The sequence below is a fragment of the Talaromyces marneffei genome, chromosome 2, assembly GCF_009556855.1.
Source record: "Talaromyces marneffei chromosome 2, complete sequence".
NCBI lineage: Eukaryota > Fungi > Ascomycota > Eurotiomycetes > Eurotiales > Trichocomaceae > Talaromyces > Talaromyces marneffei.
The window spans coordinates 105,964-127,091 of record NC_072349.1 but is presented as its reverse complement, the minus strand read 5'-3'; the positions used below and the strand labels follow the sequence as shown (position 1 = coordinate 127,091).

At 45.5% G+C, this 21,128-nt stretch overlaps 6 protein-coding genes across 6 annotated transcripts; 1 reads left to right on the top strand and 5 right to left on the bottom strand.

Moving 5' to 3' along the window:
- Window positions 1-4,055: 4,055 nt before the first annotated feature.
- On the bottom strand, window positions 4,056-5,477 carry EYB26_002384 (uncharacterized protein; the record flags this gene model as incomplete). Its single annotated transcript, XM_054261689.1, has 1 exon — window positions 4,056-5,477. One exon carries the CDS (start codon window positions 5,475-5,477, stop codon window positions 4,056-4,058), a length of 1,422 nt encoding a protein of 473 aa, XP_054117664.1.
- Window positions 5,478-11,058: 5,581 nt separating this feature from the next.
- EYB26_002383 (uncharacterized protein) lies at window positions 11,059-11,898 on the bottom strand (the record flags this gene model as incomplete). Its single annotated transcript, XM_054261688.1, has 1 exon — window positions 11,059-11,898. One exon carries the CDS (start codon window positions 11,896-11,898, stop codon window positions 11,059-11,061), a length of 840 nt encoding a protein of 279 aa, XP_054117663.1.
- Window positions 11,899-12,381: 483 nt separating this feature from the next.
- EYB26_002382 (uncharacterized protein) lies at window positions 12,382-14,394 on the bottom strand (the record flags this gene model as incomplete). The annotated part of the gene is made up of 3 exons (XM_054261687.1): window positions 12,382-13,215; window positions 13,336-13,970; window positions 14,043-14,394. The coding sequence occupies 3 exons, from the start codon at window positions 14,392-14,394 to the stop codon at window positions 12,382-12,384; spliced, it is 1,821 nt and encodes a 606-aa protein (XP_054117662.1).
- Window positions 14,395-15,281: 887 nt separating this feature from the next.
- EYB26_002381 (uncharacterized protein) lies at window positions 15,282-15,788 on the bottom strand (the record flags this gene model as incomplete). Its single annotated transcript, XM_054261686.1, has 1 exon — window positions 15,282-15,788. The coding sequence occupies one exon, from the start codon at window positions 15,786-15,788 to the stop codon at window positions 15,282-15,284; it is 507 nt and encodes a 168-aa protein (XP_054117661.1).
- Window positions 15,789-15,869: 81 nt separating this feature from the next.
- On the bottom strand, window positions 15,870-16,373 carry EYB26_002380 (uncharacterized protein; the record flags this gene model as incomplete). The annotated part of the gene is made up of 1 exon (XM_054261685.1): window positions 15,870-16,373. The coding sequence occupies one exon, from the start codon at window positions 16,371-16,373 to the stop codon at window positions 15,870-15,872; it is 504 nt and encodes a 167-aa protein (XP_054117660.1).
- A 291-nt stretch (window positions 16,374-16,664) lies between these two features.
- Window positions 16,665-17,306, top strand: EYB26_002379 (uncharacterized protein; the record flags this gene model as incomplete). Its single annotated transcript, XM_054261684.1, has 1 exon — window positions 16,665-17,306. The coding sequence occupies one exon, from the start codon at window positions 16,665-16,667 to the stop codon at window positions 17,304-17,306; it is 642 nt and encodes a 213-aa protein (XP_054117659.1).
- Between the last annotated feature and the right edge of the window lie 3,822 nt (window positions 17,307-21,128).

Below are 21,128 nucleotides of genomic sequence, written 5' to 3'. Positions count from 1 at the left end.
CCGGATTATCTGACACACCCCCTCAGCTGCAGAAGGCACTGCTTGCAAAGCTGGAAATTACTTCATATGTCATCGGGCATGTCGTTGAGAGAAAGCAGTTCCTCGAAATCCAGTTTCTCTATATCCTTTTGCTGAGGAGCTAGATAGCTGTCGATATTCTCTACTCCGATTTGTTTAAGAAACTTTTGGTGCTCCTGCTTGCTCAGTGTCTTAGTGAGGCCGTTGGCGATTATATCTTTTGTGGACATATAGTGCACTTGGACATCTCCCTTCTGTACCTCTTGTCGAACCCAGTGGTTGTGAATGTCAACGTGTCGAAGCTTTGTACGCAATCGTGGAGCATCTTTCTCAAGCAGTCCCAGCGTCTGTTTGTTATCGCAGTAAACGTGGAGGGTAGGTGTTTGGAATCGAATATCTAACTCCAAGAGCAGTCGGAGGATATATTTACCTTCCTTCACCCCCTGAGCGAGAGCTAACAATTCGGCTTCCGTAGTTGATGTTGTTACTGTATCCTGCTTGTTGGCTTGCCAACCAATCGTTCCTCCGAAAAGAGTCATAACGTATGCTTGCGAGCTCTTGCGGTCAAGTGTATTATCCCTAAAGGAGGCGTCTGTTGACACAGTGTAATCGTCTCCACCCCCCAACTTAAGAGCATATGTACGGAATCGTCTGAGATAGGAGAGCACTTTATCGGCAGCTTTATGGTGCTTAGGTCCAGGATTGGTGAGGAATCTCGCAAGCCTTGAGACGGCGAAGGCAACGTCAGGTCGCGTACTCACAGCAGCGTACATTATTGAGCCGACTTTTCGTTGGTATTTATGAATACTCGAGTAGTCAGCAGTGCCTTCGTATGGGAGTAGTTCCTCTCGTGACATAGGCACATCGTCGTTCTGGTGTGAGTCAACTAACTTGGCGATTTTGTCGATATAGGTGGCCTGGCTGAGCCATATAAGCTTCTTCTCTCGGTCCCTAACTATTCTCATTCCTAGGAACCAATCCAAGTCTTCGCCGCCGGTAATATTGTACTTTTTCCGCAGACGGGCCATAATCTCGTTAGCCTCCGCTTCTCGTTCCTTCTTATATGCGAGTACAATATCGTCAACGTAAAAGAAGAGGATAATCCCAGAGCGAAGCATGCAGCAGGGTTCATGAGGAACGGCCTTGAATCCAAGGTCCTTGAGGGTGCCAGTTAGTTCTTCTTGCCAGAGAAGAGGTGACCTGCGAAGCCCGTATATGGCTTTATTGATCCGGTAGATGAGACCTCTCTTCCGATAACCTGGCGGCATTTTCATGTACATTTCTTCATCGATTTTAGCGTTGACAAAGGCATTAACGGCGTCAAATCCTTTTATTTCGAGACCAAAGCGTGCACATATTGACATGAGTGTTCTGAAAGATCTAGCAGCGAGAGTGGCAGCGTAGGTGTCCCTCATGTCGTCTTCCTTCTCTTGATCTCCACGTGCCACGAGACGTGCTTTGCATTTCACTAATCTCCCCTTTTTATCAGCTTTATAGACATATACCCACATACAATCCAGAATCTGCTTTTCTCGGGCCTCCGATTGAGGCACTTCTGTCCAAGAACCCGCTGGATCATGGCTGTCAAGATGACCTATCTCGGCCTTCTGGAATAGGAGACCTAAAGGGTGAGACTCCACATCTCGATGAGTCTTTGGAGCCGGCGGAAGATCGCGGACCAGGAAGGACTGAAGTCGTCGTCCTCCCAGGACCTGTCTTGTGAGTCGCTCGTGGTCATAAATGTCTCCAGTCATCGTAGCCTGAAGCTGAACGGCAGCGCGCAGCTTCCTTCGAAGGCTGGAGTGATCAAATTTGACATCATTAACCTTATACTGACGATCTCGCGTGCCTGCTAGAAAAGCGGTTCTCCAGGGATTGAGCTTATCCCGGCATCGTGTCAAAACGGTATCAACGGTTCTAGTAGGAGCGCCAGCGACACCTTCCCTACTCTTCTTGAGTGAAACAGCGCTCCCAGCCTCAAGGAAATGCTTGCCACGAGTCCTCTGAGAGGAGTCTATGGAGTCACGCGTATTGAGAGCAGCAGCGCTACCTTCCCCAATATTTTCGCCAATAAGAGCGCCAGCGACACCTTCCCTATTGGTTGCTTCCTGAACGAGAGCAGCAGCGCTACCTTCCCTGTCAGTTGACATGCCAGCAGCGTGCTCAGAGCCTTCACGAAGAGTCGGATCATTATCTTGAACGATAGTTAAGCTGCCCGCCAGCAAAGCACTCGGGGGTGACTCTGGAGGCGTAGGGTAAGCATATTTATCTATTCCGTTTAACAATCTTTCTCCAACCGTGAGAGATGGGCCGCTTGAATCTTCAGAGACACGATTGCTCGGCTCTTCGGATTCTAAACCAGTTGACCCTTGAGTGGTCGTATGCTCATTGTTCCTATCTTGGTTAAAAGTAGCATCCTCCATTTCCTCATCCAAGTCATTGATATATTCAGGGTTGTTGGATACATCAATTCGCAAAAGCAACCGGGCTAATTCCTCAATAGAGACACACAGTAACTCATCTTCCAATTCCAATAGATGTCCACTAAAGACACGGCTTTCATCAAAAATCACGTCTCGTACACGTACGATAGCTCCCGTCTTTGGGTTCCAGATTTTGTATATGTTAGTAGAAGAGTATCCCACGAGATAACCTATCCAGGCCTTTGGATTGAATCGTTCGAGGCGGTTCTCCTTTTTCAGTGCGTTGGTGGTCATAGCATATGCCCGGCAACCATATACCTTCAAATGGCCAATCTGAGGCTTCTGGTCTTTAATACTTATCCCATTCATCAAGGCAACTTGGGTGTGAAAGACGTCGAATGGTGTCTTCCATTGTGATCCATACCGGGGGGATAGGTTATAAAGATATACGGCTGCACGGCATATCTCTGGCCATAGATCCCTAGGGAACCGTGCACTCGCTCTCATCGCTCTGCCTTTATCTTTAATGATCCGTCCAACCCTTTCTGCTCCTCCATTCTGCGCTTGAGCGTATAGTGCAGATGGCAGCAACTTGACGTGTTGTTCAGTGAGCCAGTCAGCTACTCCAGGGATAACTATTGTGATCTCGTTGTCCATTTCCATCCTCTTCGGTGTGAGATTATATTGTTTCTTGAGATAAGCGAAAAGCCATTTCAACATGTCAAGGACCTCAAGAGTGGTATGGCTAGTGAGATAAAAATCCCAGGTATAACCACTATAACGATCAGTGATTAACATCAGTGTTCTTATATCTTTATCATCCTTCAACGTTGTTTTCTCAAAATCGTGAATGTCGATAGCTAATTCGTCTCTGGGCAGTTCAGCAGGTTTCCTATATTCCCTTCGTACCATACGCTGAATCTTCGCCCGTGCACATGCCTCACATTGAACTGTTGTAGGCCCCTTAGAAAGACCGGTCACTCGTACACCTTTAGTGGCATTAGCAAGGTGTTGAATAACCTGAGGACCAGGGTGGCCGAGGCGTGCATGCCATCGCTTTGCACTCGCTTTTCTCTCTTTCCTAGCGGTCCAGGAAGTGTGCTGGTGACGTCGTATAATAAAACCAGTTTTTATCATAGGATGGTCATGATTAATATATTCAAGAATGAACTGGCCTTCCATATCTCGAATATATGCCACTATTTGATGATCATCCTCGTGTCGGAGGCAGTCGTATCCTTGCCGGCCGTCCCACCAGATTCCTTGCTTTCTTAGCTGGCGGAGTGACACCAGATTGGCAACGAAGTCCTTGCAGTATGCTACCTCATAAAGGCGGAGAAAACGCAGCTGGTTGTTAGCGCCATGGACCTCGATATCGACTTCTCCATACCCGAGTATTGGAACTTTGTGAGTTCCTGCCCAGAGATAGTCTCCAGGCCGTGCTTTCTGAAAGTTGATAAAGCGCTCTATCTCATTAAAGACATGTATCGTGGAGCCTGAGTCTAAGATGGATGAATGCTTCAACGGATAATCATTTATTAATAGTGCGGCCAGGTCCTTTTCCATTTGGACAAAGTATGTGGCTTTACACCGGCCAACTGCCAATTTTGGAAGTCATTCTGAGGGTATTGGCTCTCCCTGGAATATCGTCTTATCTTGGGTGATTCCTAGTATTTCCTTTGCTCTGCCTTGGGATCGGCTTCGAGAGCGAGGATGTTCTTTGTTAGCACTGAGCGTCAACTGCTCATGGTGTTTAACCAATTCGTCAATCATATTGGTGTTTTTCTCAGTCCATTCTTTTGCTCTCTCTTGACGATATATCCAAGGTTCAAAGTTATCTGGAACTGGAAGCCCAAGGTGTTGAAGGATATAAAAGCATGCTAGGAGAAAATGTCGTCCTCCACATGCCGGGCAGATTGGTGTAGTGGTTGTCCTCATATCCTCTGGCTTTATAAGCCTGGCTTTCTTACTTGGTCGTTCTCTGGAGTGAGATTGTGAGCGTCCTCGGGAGCGGTCCAGGGAGCGATTCTGACGTCGTGGCTGTTGTGGAGCCTCATAGTCACTTCTATTATCATTTCCTCCAGCCTGAGTGGCAAAGGATCCTCTTGATGGACGCCCCCGGAGGCGTATATGTGGTTGTTGAATAAGCCTTCGGAACATATTAGTAAGATCTCTTCGTTCCAGAGTCCCGTCATCAATCTTCTCATGAAAGTGGACTTTAAAAGTCGTTATCCAGGAGTGGTCAAGGAAGTCAATAGCGTCAAAGAATTTATCTGCCCATTCGATTGTGTTGGTGGCAATAGACATTTTCTTACGTTCTGCACGAGTAAGAACGTCATCCCATTTCACAATCCAGGCCTCTAAATCCTTAGTCGTTCTTGCCTGTTTGAGAAGGATGAACACCGCAGCATAGTCACTACTAATCTTACGATAAACGTCAGATTGGGGTTGACTAAGATGGCTCTTAAGATTTCGATATGCTTTTCTCCAATCCGGAGTGTTGCTGACACACATCTTGAGATAGCTTGGGTGTACAGTCTTCTTCATCCAGTTGAAAACCTTGTCGACATCTCGGCACTGAGTTTCCCAGAGTTGGTACAATACTCTATACTCGTTGTTATGGACGCTAAAGGCATAAAGCGCGTCTTTCTCTATCTGTTTTCTTCTTTCTTTATCCATCGTGTCCATAGTGCTAGGAACGTCTTCCTGGGACTCAGTGCTTTGGACGGTCTCCGAGTCCTGGGATGGTTGACTAGCAGTATGGCCACGAGTACCTGCAGCCGCTCCAATCCTCGCGGTCGAGGCTGAAGGAGTAGGGCCAGTCGGAGGTGCGACTGGTGGCTGAGAGGGCAGTGGTATATCCTTTAGCATGAAGTCCTTGATACGTCGGACTTCAGGCTTAGGGATAGGGTCCTCGATTCCTTGGAGGACCAGGAGAATATGGTACGTCTCAGCTTGGTTGAGTAGAGCGGTTTCCCACTCATCCCAGTCATCCGGAGAGTCGAGACGTACGTCGTTGGTGATGCTTGAAGCCATAATGGTGTCGAATGTCGAATGGAATCCCCTTCGATATGGGTAGGCAGGGGTAGTCAGACTCTTAATTGTTGGATTGGCGGGTTTACTCCAGGCCAATCCTGAATGTATCTTACAAGGATAAGAAAAGAAGAAGTGACTAGCAAGATTGTGTGTATTGTGTTCTCTCTGTCTGTCTGAATACATCAGGTTCCAAAGCCGGGTTCATATAGACCTTTTTGGTGGGATGATTTGTGACCTGTCATGAGGGGTAAATATTGGGCTGAAATCTAGGGGCCCAAATATATTGTATACATGCCCAAGGATTGATACCATCGATATCTCTGTCTTGTTGGGATATCCGGATTATCTGACATATTCCCGTCGATAGGGCTTCGAACCCTGACAGTGCCATATTGGGATTGCTCCTTGAGCGGTGCCTAGTTGGGAAAGGCCCTCACACAAAGGAAGGCATAAATATCCTTTGCCAGGCGGACAGCTTCTTTTTCTTCTTTCCTTTTCTTCTCCATGCTTGATATTGCCTATAGACCCGGTGCACCTAGATAGCTCAGTCCATAGTTTTGACCACTGTCACAATAGTTCTGTTTAGCTAATACCAGATTAAGACGGGTGTGGAAGTATACAATCTAGAAAATAACAAAAAATAGCGCTTTGTATATATAGAAGAGCAGAGTAGGCCATTAGAAGCAGAAAGAAGGTCTCTTACTCCAGCTTTTATTATAGTGGAACTCGATTATTAGATTGTCTGGACACAGATGATAGGGTTCACTTCTAGGAGTTGTAAATCTTATAGATGGACTATACCTTCACGTTAGTTTCGACCATAATTTGACGACTTATAACCTTAGAAGCTGTCGATAAAATTCCTTCTCAACTTTCATTCTTCCTTTAATACGCTATTAACACACCACCGGTAGCTTATAATACCTACCTAGGTATATCGCTGATTTCTAGCCTACCAAACCATATATTAGCTACCTATCTAGATTTGCTTGTGAGGGTAGGTGTTTATAGTCTAAAAATATCTTAGCAAATAAGTTGTCTCTTAGTAAGGAACCATTTCATAACAGATATAACATAATTTTCCACCCTAAGATATGATAGTGTGTCTTCGCGGACTATTTGTTCCCAATGCGACAAGCTGTTTCATATTGTTATTTGAATATGGATTGGACCCTTTAGGACTCATTGCTGCTAGTATTGAGGGGTACTTACACATGTCGCATCAAAGGGCATATTTATTGTATTATCTAGTAGACATGTAGCATAGTACACGGCCATGACATAGACATCTTGGCTTGGGACAGATGTACGGCAAGAAGTACGAGAAAAATAGGCTCCTTAATCCTAATGGCTTAAATTTGATTATCCCCACTAGGAAACTGTAGGATAAAGAACTGTTTTGGCTACAGGTATCGCAATATATACTAGGCTTCCTAACGGCTACTAACCCTTCATCGCATTCAGGCTAAGATAAGACCTCAATGCAATAGCTAAGTAATCGGTCTAGGATAGGCAAGAATGAGGATAGATACTACTAAAAAAGACCCTAGGAGATGACATGAATTTCTTGACACAGTAGATTCCGAGATTCTGCCTTGTCAGGTTCTCTGCTAAAAACGGCAAAAATGACAAAGATAGAGAGTCGTCGAGTCGTGTTCCTATATAAGGTAACTCCTAGAGGCCTTAGGATAGTCTATCTTAACTAATATTAAGCAGACCATGGAAACAACAACGAGATTCATGTAACTTCGCCTGATCCAGAAACTCTGAGCGAGGTGACAGCCTGCGTTCCGTCATCCAGCTTCACCGATGGGAAACCCTTGGAATCATAGGCAGATGCGAACCACACGCAGCCGATTATACGAGACGAGTCACAGCCGCAGGTCCAACTCAATGAGTACAGACATGATTCGAAACTCTAAGGCCTGCCAGAACACTACTGGGGACTACTTCAGTGCTCAGAACGTCAATATCACTGAAGTAGCTTTAAGCAGCAAGCTACTAGCTTGCTTTTTCAATCTACCTGTCTTACAACTTTATCCCATCACTATTCAGAGCTAAACGTATAGCCCTGATAATGAAATGAGCCCCTGCTTTCTTACCCATTATATAAATATCTCAATACATCTGCCCACTGTTGGACAAAGCTATCTACTGCTGAATCTTGTGCTGTCTTTTGATAATTCGCACTATACTTGTGGATACATATACTGCCAAGGAACGACCAATGGTGTCAATGCTGTATGCTTATCTTACTCTACGCAGGATATTGAAGAAGCCAACACTGCTTCTATACTCTTCTGATACACAACAGTGAAATCCTACCTAGCTGACATTGAATTACAGACTCAAAAGAAGCACAATATAACTACCAACGATTACTGAGCAAGGAGCAATCGAGGGCGCTTATAAAATGGATAAATCAACTCACCGAGCGCGGCCTGCCACCTACAGGATATAAATGTGACGGCCGTACGTGAAGTTATTCGGAAGCAAGTGCGGTTTGACGTTCGCGCGGTTGCGGAGACGGAGAAACGTAGTCCCGACCACGTGGATCCAGAGCACGCGGGTAGGGCTGCGGGAAGAGGGTTATTACTGTCACGTGAGCACGCCACGGATATAGCGACTGGGGAATAGCCTCATGTTCCTGTTTCTTTCTTTCCTTCCCTATGCTTAGTTTTCTCGATTCTAGCTGCCAATATGATTATTGTTTGAGCCTTCACATAAATCGGGAATGGATAACTACAATTGGCTGTATTTGTGCTGATGGAACTGCTATATCGCATACTGTTATTTATATGCCCAAATTAAGCAATATACACGATTCCTGGCTTCGAGATTTTGATCGCAATTATTACCACTACTTCTTTGCATCCTCAAATTCCAGATAGATCAATAATGAGCTTGGATACATTTGGTTGGTTAATGTTTTTGATAGAGAGACCAAATCCTAAGCAAGCTGGGGATGGCACTTGCTTCTCCTTGATGGCTATGGCTCCCATATTACTATGCGGGTTATTGAATATTACGATAAAAATATGATTTTATTGGTAATTTTTCTAGCTCATTCAACACATACCTTATAGCCTCTTGATATTGCCATTTTCTACCTCTTTCTACGTCTTATAAGGAACAATTAAGGCATTTTATAAACAATTCTTAAGGCTTCATCCGGCTCACAAAACGGAACTTTTTTAGGCTCTTTTGGGCAAGTTGGAATACAACTTTTACAAGTGAGAATATCAACTCAGCGTTCAAGCACACTGGCTTATATCCCTTCAATGTGACAGCCGTACGGTAAGCTATCACCAAGGCGCCGTGGCGGAGACTCTTGGCAGAGCTGGTAGGACTGAGGAGGGTATTCCCGTCGATAGGGCTTCGAACCCTGACAGTGCCATATTGGGATTGCTCCTTGAGCGGTGCCTAGTTGGGAAAGGCCCTCACACAAGGGAAGGCATAAATATCCTTTGCTAGGCGGATAGCTTCTTTTTCTTCTTTCCTTTTCTTCTCCATGTTTGATATTGCCTGTAGACTCGGTGCACCTAGATAGCTCAATCCATGGTTTTGACCACTGTCACAGTATTCCCATCTCTGTGCAATTCAAGGGCAGTACGTCCTAGTCGTTTTAGTGGTCTCAGTCTTCGTCAACCATTTTCATATAATAGTATCGCCATGATGGTTCACTTAACTCTGATGAGCTATGCGGGGAGAAACCTGGCCAGGAAACACGAAGTCGATGAGGCGAAGCTCATTGAAGAGGCTGAGACCTCTTTACGTGCCATTCACAATCTTGGTGTTCTCCACAGCGATCCAATCCCGGGGAACATGATATGGAATGAGAAGGACCAACGGGTCATGTTCATTGACTTCGAGCGCGCCCGATATCAAAAGCGAATACCATTGGGAACTATTACTGCCAACTAAAAACGGAAACGGGTGACCAGCGTCTGGGACAAAAGTCCAAACAAACGCTCCGACTCCTTTCAACGGGAGCTATCACGCATGCGGTCAGAACTGCGATATTGAATCCTGAGACTTGGCCTGTCGATTTCATCTGTAAGCGCCCTCTAGCCTGTGTTCATATAGGTTATAGAATCTGTTTTTGGATTATACTACGATCATGTCAGAACATGGAATTAGAATTGTTTGCCTACAAGGCAAGGTGGTTTTCAGACACATTCAGTCGTTCTCCTTTTAATATGTGTGACGTCACAACAATCTACCAGAATATTGTGCTTACTAAGATTAGCCAATCAAGGGATGCGTACAGTCTACCCGTCCTGCCCCCAGGCATACTATATAGGGGTGGTTAGGGAAGGCAGCCGGCCCTATTTCGGCCGTCCATTTGGATGAGAATATCTGATTGGATAAGATTCCAGATACCGTCAACACTATCTACGTAACTAAAACGCGGAGTTAAGTCCGATGAACTAGTGGGCCTTATGAAACATTTTGTAACCAATGATGCTGGATCTATCTGGGATCCTTCCTCTTTCTCGCCGGTTCTTCCACCCTTTGACTGGTGACTCTCCTTCCTTATCCCGTCTTTTCTGGAAACAAAATCACTTGGAGTTTTTCGTTGGGGGATGGGATAATATGAGTCCTATTTCCGCGATTAGCTCCGAAGACCTATCAGCAATAGAGTATAGTTGTCACGGACCTGGATCTGCCTTAGTTAAACAGCGTTGTGTCGAGGTACGCTAGGCTTGGTTGAACCACACAAAGGTTCCTTGATAATCGTCGATAGAGTGGCTTGAGTGAACGAAGTAACAATAGTCGAACTTGTGTCTGGAAGTCTTAAATGTAACTAAGATAGAAGAGATCCCCCGTACAGCCTAGTGCCCGTACGAGTATGAATGCCTTGCTGACTCTTACTGTTGTATTCAAGTGACTTATCTCAAAGAACTATGAAGAACTAAATACATGATGGTGAATGAGTGTCCTTATATATCCAGTCCTCCCTGTTCCGTATATTTTATATTATATACTTTATACTCATTCTGTGACAGCCGTACACGGCTTGGGCCTTCGTCCTGGAAACTCCCGTCAATATCCTTTGTTTACGGGACATAATCTTTGTACGTAACTAGATTGTATTGGAAGGAGATATCCGGAGCATGAGGATATGAGCTCACGTGCCTGTTGCCTATATATATGGCTCCAGTGCTCAAATCAATCCTAGTCTTCTATTCTCCTCTCCATGCTTAGTTTTCTCGTCGACCGCTACCCAATAAGATATATTGGCCTGGGCACTTTCACAATTCCTGAGTATCCCATAGCAAGTATATAATATACTATCTGTGACAAGCCAAAACCTGGTGTATTGTGAAATAACTAGGTGCGCTATCTACAGCGAATATTAAGCATGGGAGAGAAAAAGGAAGAGAAAACTACTCCAGGCTCCAATCCTCCATATAAATACTCCTCTGTGCGCGGTGCCCCGGCGGTGCCTAATCCGGTAATCATGAGGGAACTCCCGTCTGCTTCCTTACCGTCTGGCAGAATACCGATCGTAGATCGTTCGCCTCACGCTAGCCGCTTCATGCTAGCCGTCACGGTTCCTGGACGTCCAACTATCACATCACTCCCCCCCTTCGGAAGACGCTTGCCCGCAAGCGTCAGTGACCGGAGCATCATCATCGTCCTCGTCATCCACAAAGCGGTCCTCCTCCGCTGCTCGTATCCATTCCTGCAATCGAACCGGCGGTCCTGGTGACTGGGGATTGCTATCATGAAAAGCTTGTAATGCCAACGGCGCGTTCTTCAAGTAACTGGCCGGATACCACTTGGGATCAGGGTCGTGGCCTAACCAACTGACACGATAACGCAGCTTCTTCCACATAACCCGGGACGCTAAGATTTTATCGATCTCCCATTCCGAATGGCTATTGACCTGTAGCTCAGGGGTCGGCTCCTCAAGTTGTCCAGTAAGCGGTTCCGTCGCGGCAGCTAACCGGAGCTTCTCAGGTGAAAATATCGGGTGCACCCTCATGCCTTCTGGTAACTCCAGCTCAAACGCATTTCCTACACGTCGAAGGATCCTAAAAGGTCCTTCCTGCTGATTCCCGAGCTTCCTACCCGGTCGTCCGGTATCCCATCCTCCATTTGTGACATAAACCTGATCTCCTTCTTCGAAGTTGATAGGTCTCCGTTTCTTATTGGCCTGGATGCTCTGTCGCTCTTGTGCTAAACCCATATTGGTCCTCGCGAATTCCCATACGCTCTGCAGCCGCTGTACCCAGCTTTGAGCTTCCTTCTCGTTCAAGGTAAGCTTCCGTGGCGGAACCGGTCCTTTCCAATCGAATGACATCCGAGGCTGGTACCCTTTTTCTATCATAAATGGAGATATCCCCACAGATTCTTGCGGTAAGGCCGACGTTGCAAAATCAATAATAGGGAGATATTCCGACCAATCATCCATCGCGAAGCTGACATACGGCCGCAGGCGTTGCTGCAGGTACTGGTTAGCGATCTCTGTCTGTCCATCCGTCTGCGCATGTCTAGCGGTTGACAGCTTGATCTTGATCCTCAAGATTCGGCAGACTTCGTTCTAGAATTCCGAGATGAATTGCCCTCCTCGATCCGAGACGATACTATCCGGCAGGCCTGTCTAGGGGAACACAAATCGAATCCATAATCGTGCCATCTCCTTCGCGGTAGTGGTTTTCTTGTGATATGGTACTGATACGGCTCTTTTGCTCAACCGATCTACCGTGACAAAAACCATGTCGTAACCGTGCCGGTCTGGTGGCAGTTCCATGAAGTCCATCGATAAATGTTGCTATGGACGTTCAGGTATTGGCAACGGTTGTAGCAATCCTGGAGCTCGATCTCTCCACGTGGTCGTACGTTTGCAAGTCTTACAGTTATCCACATACCGAACGACATCAGCACTCCATGATTCTCAATAAAACCGCTCTTTGACTATCTTCTTGGTCTTATCCCTGCCAGGATGTGCCGTTAACGGTGGTCGATGAACTTCATCCAATAACCTTGCACGTAAATCTCCGTCGTCTGGGACATACAACCGACCTTTATACAACAAACGGCCATTCTCCTCATGCCATCCTAGGTCCTTCCCATCAAGGCGCCTCCGCGCCTCCGGTCCGGCTACAAACTTCTCATTAGTCTCAAGAACCCGGTAGATAATATCGCCGGTCCCTATTGCTCCTTGGAGCTCCATGATCGCTAGTTCAATCTGTATCTGTTCATCTAGCACTCCCGCGGGTAACAGAACTAAGTTACGGTGATCCAGATTCCGAGCTTCTTCACCTTCTCTCCGCGTCAAGGTGTCAGCTAGGACATTGGCCTTTCCAGGGCGGTACCGTAGGACAAAGTGGAATTCTTGAAGAAATTCATACCACCGTGCTTGTCGTGCGCTCAATACCTTGGTTGTCATGAAGTATTCTAACGCGCGATGGTCTGTTAATACTTCAAAACTTTCCTGGCGTTGCAGTCCTATAAGCTCAGGTCTCCATTCTCGGAAAGCTTTAATAATCGCTAACATCTCCTTGTTATGGATGTCGTAATTGTGTTCTGCTGACGACATTGATGCCGAGTAGTAACCAACTAGGTGCCAGTTCCCATCCTCACACAATTGTGATAGTACAGCCGCGACTACTCCATCCGAAGCGTCCGTTTCCACGCGCGTGGGTCGACTCGGGTCGTAATGAACCAACACTGGAGCCAATGCTAATGCTGTCTTAAGTTTCTCAAGGGCTTCCTTGCACTGTGCGGACTATATAAACGGGACATCCAACCGAGTAAGTCGATGCAGCGGTCGAGCGATCCTACTATACTCCGCTATGAACTTCCGATAAAAGTTGCAGAATCCTAGGAATGACTGGACTCCCTGTACTGTCGTAGAGGTCTTCCAAGATAGCACGGTTTCGACCTTAACAGGATCAACCTTGATCCCTTCAGGTGTAATAATGAACCCTAAATACTTAGTCGTAGTCACGTGAAACTCGCACTTCTTGATGCTAGCCTGCAGTCCTGTGTCCCGTAGCCGTTGTAGTACCGTGCGGACGTGAATCTCGTGTTCCGTCGCGTTCTCGCTGTAGATCAGCAGGTCATCGATAAATGCTATCAGAAACTTATCAAGACAATCAATGAAAATGTCATTGATTAGTCTCTGAAAGGTCGCGGGCCCATTAGTCAACCCGAACGGCATCACTCCGTACTTGAAGGTCCCGTATCTGCACCTGAACGTCGTCAGATCGGAAGAGTCTTTGTGCATGCGGATACAGTGGAATCCCTGGCGAATATCCAGCTTTGTGAAAATCTTTGCTTGACTAATTCGCTCAAAGACCTCATCAATAAGAGGCAATGGATATCGATCTTTCTTAGTGAGTTTGTTAAGCTTTCGGAAATCCACACAGAAACGGAGTCCACCTCCAGGCTTCTTCGCCATGAGGATTGGCGAAGCGAATGGTGCGTTGCTAGGCACTATGAACCCTTTGTCCAAGTTCTCCATAATATATTCCTTTGCGGCTTCCAATTCCTCAGCAGATATGTAATATAAAGGACAGTATCCTAACTGCACTTCTTATTCCAACTCAATACGATGATCGTACTCTTTTCGTTCGGGCAATTCATCGGACTTGATCTTCGAAAACACATCCGCGAATTCGTGATATCTCTCCGGGAGCTGTTCCTTGATCTCCTGAGCTTCCGAGTCGGCATCGTCCAGCTGCCGTTTATCTTCAATTGCCTTCTCAAGTTCGCTTAGACTGGTGACGAACGTTTCCGATTCCTTGTCCCTTATATGTCGTGCAAACCCTGCTGCTCCAATTAGAGCAATGTCCGTTTCTGGATATTGGTCTTGAAAGCGCACTCTCTTGGCTTTCTTGGTGAACGACTCAGGCTTCTTTGGGATGACTGCTTTATTAATTGCTTCATTAAAACCCTTCCTCATCCTATCAAGATCTAGTGTGTGTCGGCGACGATACGTCTTTCCATGTAATATAGGGATTCCTTCTTGTAGTCGAGGGTGGATAAGAGGATCGTCCTGTCGCTTCTGGATACTATATACAGAAGCATCCTTCACCGCCTGCGATTGGAAGTTCTTATCCCGTCGGTCCGCATCTTCCTAATATTGGATATCTATCTCGCGGTCCCTTAGCAACAGCTTCTTTAGTAGTTGAATAAATTGCTGAGCTTGAATCTCTTCTCGCAAGGACACCTCCTCTGGCCAGAGTAATCGTCCCCGGTTGCAGTCTACTAGCACCTTATACCGTGCTAGCCACATTCTCCCCAGAATAACATCATGCTTCCCTAATCGCACTATTAGGAAGGGGAGGTTGTACATCACTCGCTTGTCGATCACTATCATCAAAATCATAAGATGGGTGATGGAATTCTCTATCTTGCCATCAAATCCTTTTACCCTACACGGTTGCTTCAAGGGTACGACATGGTGATGAAAATGTTGAGCTAGTCTTTCTGCAAGAAAGATATCTAGAAAGGCAAATCCATTTGCTCCTGTGTCTGCTAATGCTTTCGTGAAAATTGATAATCCATTCTTAGCTAACTGAATAGGTACAGTCAAGCTTTCTCTATCACTACCAATTAATTAAGAAAGGTCCAGAGCATTAGCAGCACAAATCTCGCCTAAGAGGGAGACTTCTCCTAGGCGTCGTCGTTTTCCGAGTCAGAGTCGTCATCAGGCATCTCCTTGGCTAGTTCCAAAGCCTTAAGATCTAGGTTCTTAGCTGCACTCTTAAGATCGCAATCAGAAGCTATATGACCAGGCATCTTATAGACGAAGCACTTCCTTTCATCCATAAGTTGCTTCTTCTCTTTCTAAGAGAGCTTATCCTTCGCTGTATCGTCCTTATTCTTAGATCCGATGTTTACGTCCTTCTTGCCATCCATGCTGGCACCATTACCATTGCTGCCCTTGTTTCCGCGGGGACGAATGCGTTTCTCGGTCTCGGCGATCTGTTCGAGTCGGTTCGCGGTTTTATGACACTCTTGTATGAACGTGGCATAGCTCATGGTCTGATCGTAGCTCTCCTTGACCATATGACGTTGCATCTCTAGAGACAGTTGCTCATAGAGTTCATCCTTCCACTGACTAGTCGCTAACTCAGATTCCTGCGCATACAACGCGAATTGAGATAGGAAGACCTGGAACTTTGAATCTTTCATATAGAGACGTCGAAGCTTGCTCTTAGCGTTGACAATGCGATTCTCGTCCATGTACAGAGTTTTCAAGTGCTCGATGATGTCCTCTGCGTCACGGTACCGCTGCGGTGAGTCCTTACGGAAACGAGGAAGCAAATGAGTCGCTGCTTCTCCCTTGCACATACTCTTCACGTACTGCATACGAGCAAGAGGTGTTGGATAATGATCTGCGTTGGCCTCCAACTTGTTTTCCACATCAATCAACTATGATTCGAACTGGGGATCGGTTCCATCCATCAGGTGCTGCCCATCTGGCAATTTGGTGCTCTTCTTAGTGATAGGAGACGCGTTGACAGGCGTTCCTTCTCGCTCAAGCTGTTCACGTGCTTCGTCGCGTTCTTGAATCAGCTCAGCCATCGCATCACGCTGATGCTTCACACGTTCCTTCAACTGTGTAATCTCCTCCGCGCGTTCTTCTTGGAGGTCGTCGTCCTCGAGGTTCCGTTCCGCAGCCTTCTCGGCCTGTCTCTCGAGTCGCGTCAGGTGATCATACAGACCGTCAAATAACGCGTCAGGTTGCTCAACACACAACCGCAAAAAGGCTTCTCGATCTAGAGCACCGGTCTGCCCAGCTCCTCTAAGCTGGTCGGTCAACTCCATATCTCCGAAGTCGACAGTAAGACGCCTATCGGAGACACCCGTCTCAACGTCTTCTCGTACTGTCGCATCAGGCACCGTCCCGGTACCTTCATGACCTGGTCTCGCCATCTCGATGACTCACAGGTTCACGAGCAAAAGAAATAAAGAAATGATAGAATAAATGAATAAAAGGGGGAGGGGCTTCGCGCTCGAGTTTGATGACACGGTCATACACTGTGCAAGCCTGTGAAGCAAGAGAAAAAAGAGGGGTCTCTCGATCAGAGCATTGAAGACTGAGATGCTTCGCTTTGCTGATGTACGAGAGACGAAAGAAAAAGAGGATGCTTAATATTATGTGACAAGCCAAAACCTGGTGTATTGTGAAATAACTAGGTGCGCTATCTACAGCGAATATTAAGCATGGGAGAGAAAAAGGAAGAGAAAACTACTCCAGGCTCCAATCCTCCATATAAATACTCCTCTGTGCGCGGTGCCCCGGCGGTGCCTAATCCGGTAATCATGAGGGAACTCCCGTCTGCTTCCTTACCGTCTGGCAGAATACCGATCGTAGATCGTTCGCCTCACGCTAGCCGCTTCATGCTAGCCGTCACGGTTCCTGGACGTCCAACTATCACAAGATATAGGTTTTGGAATATTTCCATTGATGGATTCAGTATTGGAAGAGATCCCTCTAGTTCTATCCCTTTCTCTGCTATTGTCGATACTGGTAGCAGCATTAACCTCTTACCAGAGTATATTGTCAATCAATACTATAAAAGGATTCCTGATTCCTATAAATCTACTCAACATGGCGGATATATCTTCCCGTGCACTCAGACGAGTATTATTCCTGACTTTAGCCTTAAGATTGGTCAATACATCGCTGTTACACCTGGGCAACTCTTGAAGTTTAGTAGCAATGGCACCCATTGCTTTGGTGGTATCCAATCCAGTCCTTTTTCCAGCCTCAATATACTCGGCGAAGTCTTCCTAAAGAACCAGTATGTGATTTTCTTTGACGACGACAGAAATGCCCGGATAGGTATCGCTCCCCAGGCCTAATGTTTGCGTTGCGTAAGAGCATAGCAGGAATTCTATATAGGCATTTCAGTCATATACATAACACCACGCTAACATAGTATTGAAAGGAAGGTAAGGTACTGAATAGTCCTTATTTTTCTCAATCTATCTATATATTTTTCTTTTCTCTTCGACTAGAATTAAGGGTGTTGTGGCTAAATCAACTTTAAAGATCTCATGTAACAATTTTTCCCATTTCGGCTAAACCCTCAGTACAGCATTAACTAGAATAAGAATAAACATTACATACCCTTTTACTCCATCATACCAGGCTTAATCATACTAATATTAGGCTGACCTCGGATTAGGGCATCATAAGCACGGAGTTACCTACGGACACTTCCTTCGTTGTTTTGATGTAGATAGGTGGTAGGAGACCGGCAGATCACTAAGCATAGGGAACAACGCTGGATAATCGAGTGCCTTTGGGGAGTGCCTTTGGGTCATTTCGACAACTCGACTGTCATTTCGGCAGTCAGTTCGACAACCAGTTAGGGATGGCGGACGCGATGGTGGAGGAGCCGGCAACAACAACGCGTTCGGGACGCGTGATAACACCCTCAACAAGGGCCCGAGAGGCCGCGGGCAGCGACAATATCAACGCTGTTAGAACGTCCAAGAAATCAATGACCCAAGTAGAATTAACAGCGATAAAGAAAGCCGCTGGCCTTATTGAGGAGAAACAGAACGGCAAAGACGGAAACAGGGACATACTTAAAAAGATAGGCCAGTACCTGGAAAGTATCTATCAAGAGGTCAAAGGACTGAAAGAAGTCCTTATTAAACAAGAGAGGATGATTAAAGAACAGTCCGAAATGATCCGGGGGCAGAGCAGTATAATTAAAGCACTGCAGACCTAGATAGAAGCTATCCAAAACCAGTCTGCAGACGAATATAAGCACCTCCGGGAACAGCTAGACAATATCGCAAATGCCCTAGTTAAGGAAATATATGCAGCTGCATTAGGCAGCCAACCTGGTCACTAGCAGGATGCGCCATTAGGACCTCCAGTGCCACCTACATTTGCCAATATATTATTTTGCACAATCGACACATCCCGTGTGGGAGAAGATGACAAAGTCAAGGCTTAGATAGCTAATATTAGACAGCTGATTGAGAAAGAGATACAGGGGAATGAGGAAATAAAGAACTGGCAATATGCAGCAGTAATTAAAGACGCAAAGAATGCCGACCGAATCAAAGTCGTTTGCAGACACGAAGATGAGATCCAGCTTATCAAGGAGGCAGCTCAAAAGCTAAAGATACCAGGATTGAGAGTACCACGAGACCAGCTTTACCCGGTCAAAATTGATAATACGAACCGGAAGGCAGTCCTGGATGCAGATAAGAACATCCTACTAGGAGCAGCCGAGGCCCTGGGAAAAGAAAATAATATCAACATTGCGAAGATCTCCTGGCTTAGTAAAAAGGACTCTAACAAAGTATATGGATCTATGGTGGTATATATCACAAAAGGCACCGATGCTAAGCGCTTAATAGATGGCAACTACTTTGACATAGTAGGAGAATCTGCATACACTCGAATCTTTGAACCATAGATGGGACCTGCTCAATGTTTTAACTGTCAGGAGATAGGGTATAAGGCCTTTTCTTGTAAAAAGACTCAAACCTATACTAAATGTGTAAATAAGGGATATCACCATAGCACCTGCTAGGCTGCAATTCCGAAATTTGTTCCTTGCGGAGGACCACACGAATCATTTAGCAAAAACTGTCGAGTACGCCTTATACAATCTCATGTATAAATTACTTCGCGTACTGCAACTTAATATAGATAAAAGGGACACGATACAACAAAGCTTGATGAACGACAACGAAATTAGAGAGTACGGAGTGATAGCAATATCCGAGCCATACGCGCGGATAATTGAAAATTCAACTGTGACAAGCCCGATAGGACACAGCTTCTGGACTAAGATGATACCTATAGAGAGACATAATAGAAGATGGCCAATCCAGAGCATGCTATAGGTTCGGAGCGACATTAAGGCAGAACAGATCCTGGTAGAATCTCTAGATCTGATAGCTATAATACTACAACTGCTAGACTGGACAGTGTTAGTAGTCTTAGTCTATATAGAAGGGAATAACAAGGAAGCACTGACATCTATAACTAGGCTATTATATAGCCTAGTAGTAGATATACAGGGAAGAGATGGAATATGGATAGACATTTTAATTATGGGAGACTTCAACCGGTATAATCAACTTTGAGGCGGAGATCAAATATCTCCAGTAAGACAGGGGGAGGCTGATTCCTTAGTTGACTATATAACCGAGCACTTGCTCCACAGCCTTCTACTAAGAGGCACAAAGACATGGCATTTAGGGGATATGGAAACAACGATCGACTTAGTCTTAGTATCAACAGAGCTGGCCGAAGAGATAGTTAGATGCGGCATACATTACACAAACCATGGATCAGACCATCAAGCTATTAAAACAGAGTTTAATATATCAGTTCTAGATCGACCTGCCACCGAGAGACTGCTCTAGAAGAACGCGCCTTAGGCAGAAATCAGAGCTAGAGTCACTACTAGCTTGCAAACGGTTCCTTTAGATAGCTCAGTCCAGCTGTAGATGGATCGCTTTATAACAGTAGTTATAGAAGCAGTCTTAAAACTTACACCGAAGGCAAAGCCCTCACCATACGCTAAACGATAGTAGACGATGGATCTAACGCAGCTATACTATATATATATATACTGGAGAAATCAGGCTAGATCGCGGTATAGAGCAGGACGTGCAGTCTCTAAGCTCGAACAACGAGCACGAGAAGCGACAAAAGAGTATCATGACATAATCCGAAAACAGAAGAAAGCTCACTGGGAGGATTTCCTTGCTGATGATACTAATATATGGCAAGCTACTAAATATCTAAAACCAGGGGGTAGCTCATTTAGCGATAAGATACCACTATTAATAAAGCCAGATGGCTCTTCTACTAAAGGCAAAATGGAACAGGCTGAGGAGCTACTTGCCACGTTCTTCCTACCTCTACTAGTAACGATTGAAGATGAGGGAACCAAGCCACAAAGGGAACTAGTACACATGCCGGAGCTAACTATAGAGGAAATCGAACGGAAAGTCTTTGAAGCTAAGCCATGGAAAGCACCTAGAGAAGATAGCCTTCCAGCAATAGTATAAAGGCAGCTCTGGCCAGTGGTTAAAGAAAGAGTGTTTCTTATCTTTTAGATATTACTTCAAGATAGTAACCTTCCTTCCCAATGGAGAAAGGCTAAGATTATACCACTAAAGAAGCCGGCAAAGGACAACTACTCGCTAGCGAAATCATGGAGACCGATATCATTGCTCTCCATGCTAGGCAAGATCCTAGAAGCAGTTATTACAGAAAGGATATCCTATACAGTTGAAACATTTAGTCTATTGCCCACAAATCACTTTGGAGCAAGAAAGAGGCGTTCTGTAGAACAGGTACTTTTATTACTTCAAGAAGAAATCTATAAGGCTTCGAGAAATAGGAAGGTACTTAGCTTGGTTAGTTTTGATGTCCAAGGGGCATATAATGGGGTCTTTAAAGAGAGACTACTGCAGAGACTTAAGGTAAGAGGAATACCGGACAAAATAGTCCAATGGATTAATACTTTCTACTCAAGACGCACAGCAACTATCTTGGTCAATAGATTTATAAGTAAACAATAGGAACTACTACAGGCAGGCTTACCACAAGGATCACCACTGTCTCTAATACTATTTCTCTTCTTTAATGCGGATCTAGTGCAATATAAGATAAGCGCGGTAGGAGGATTAATTGCATTTGTG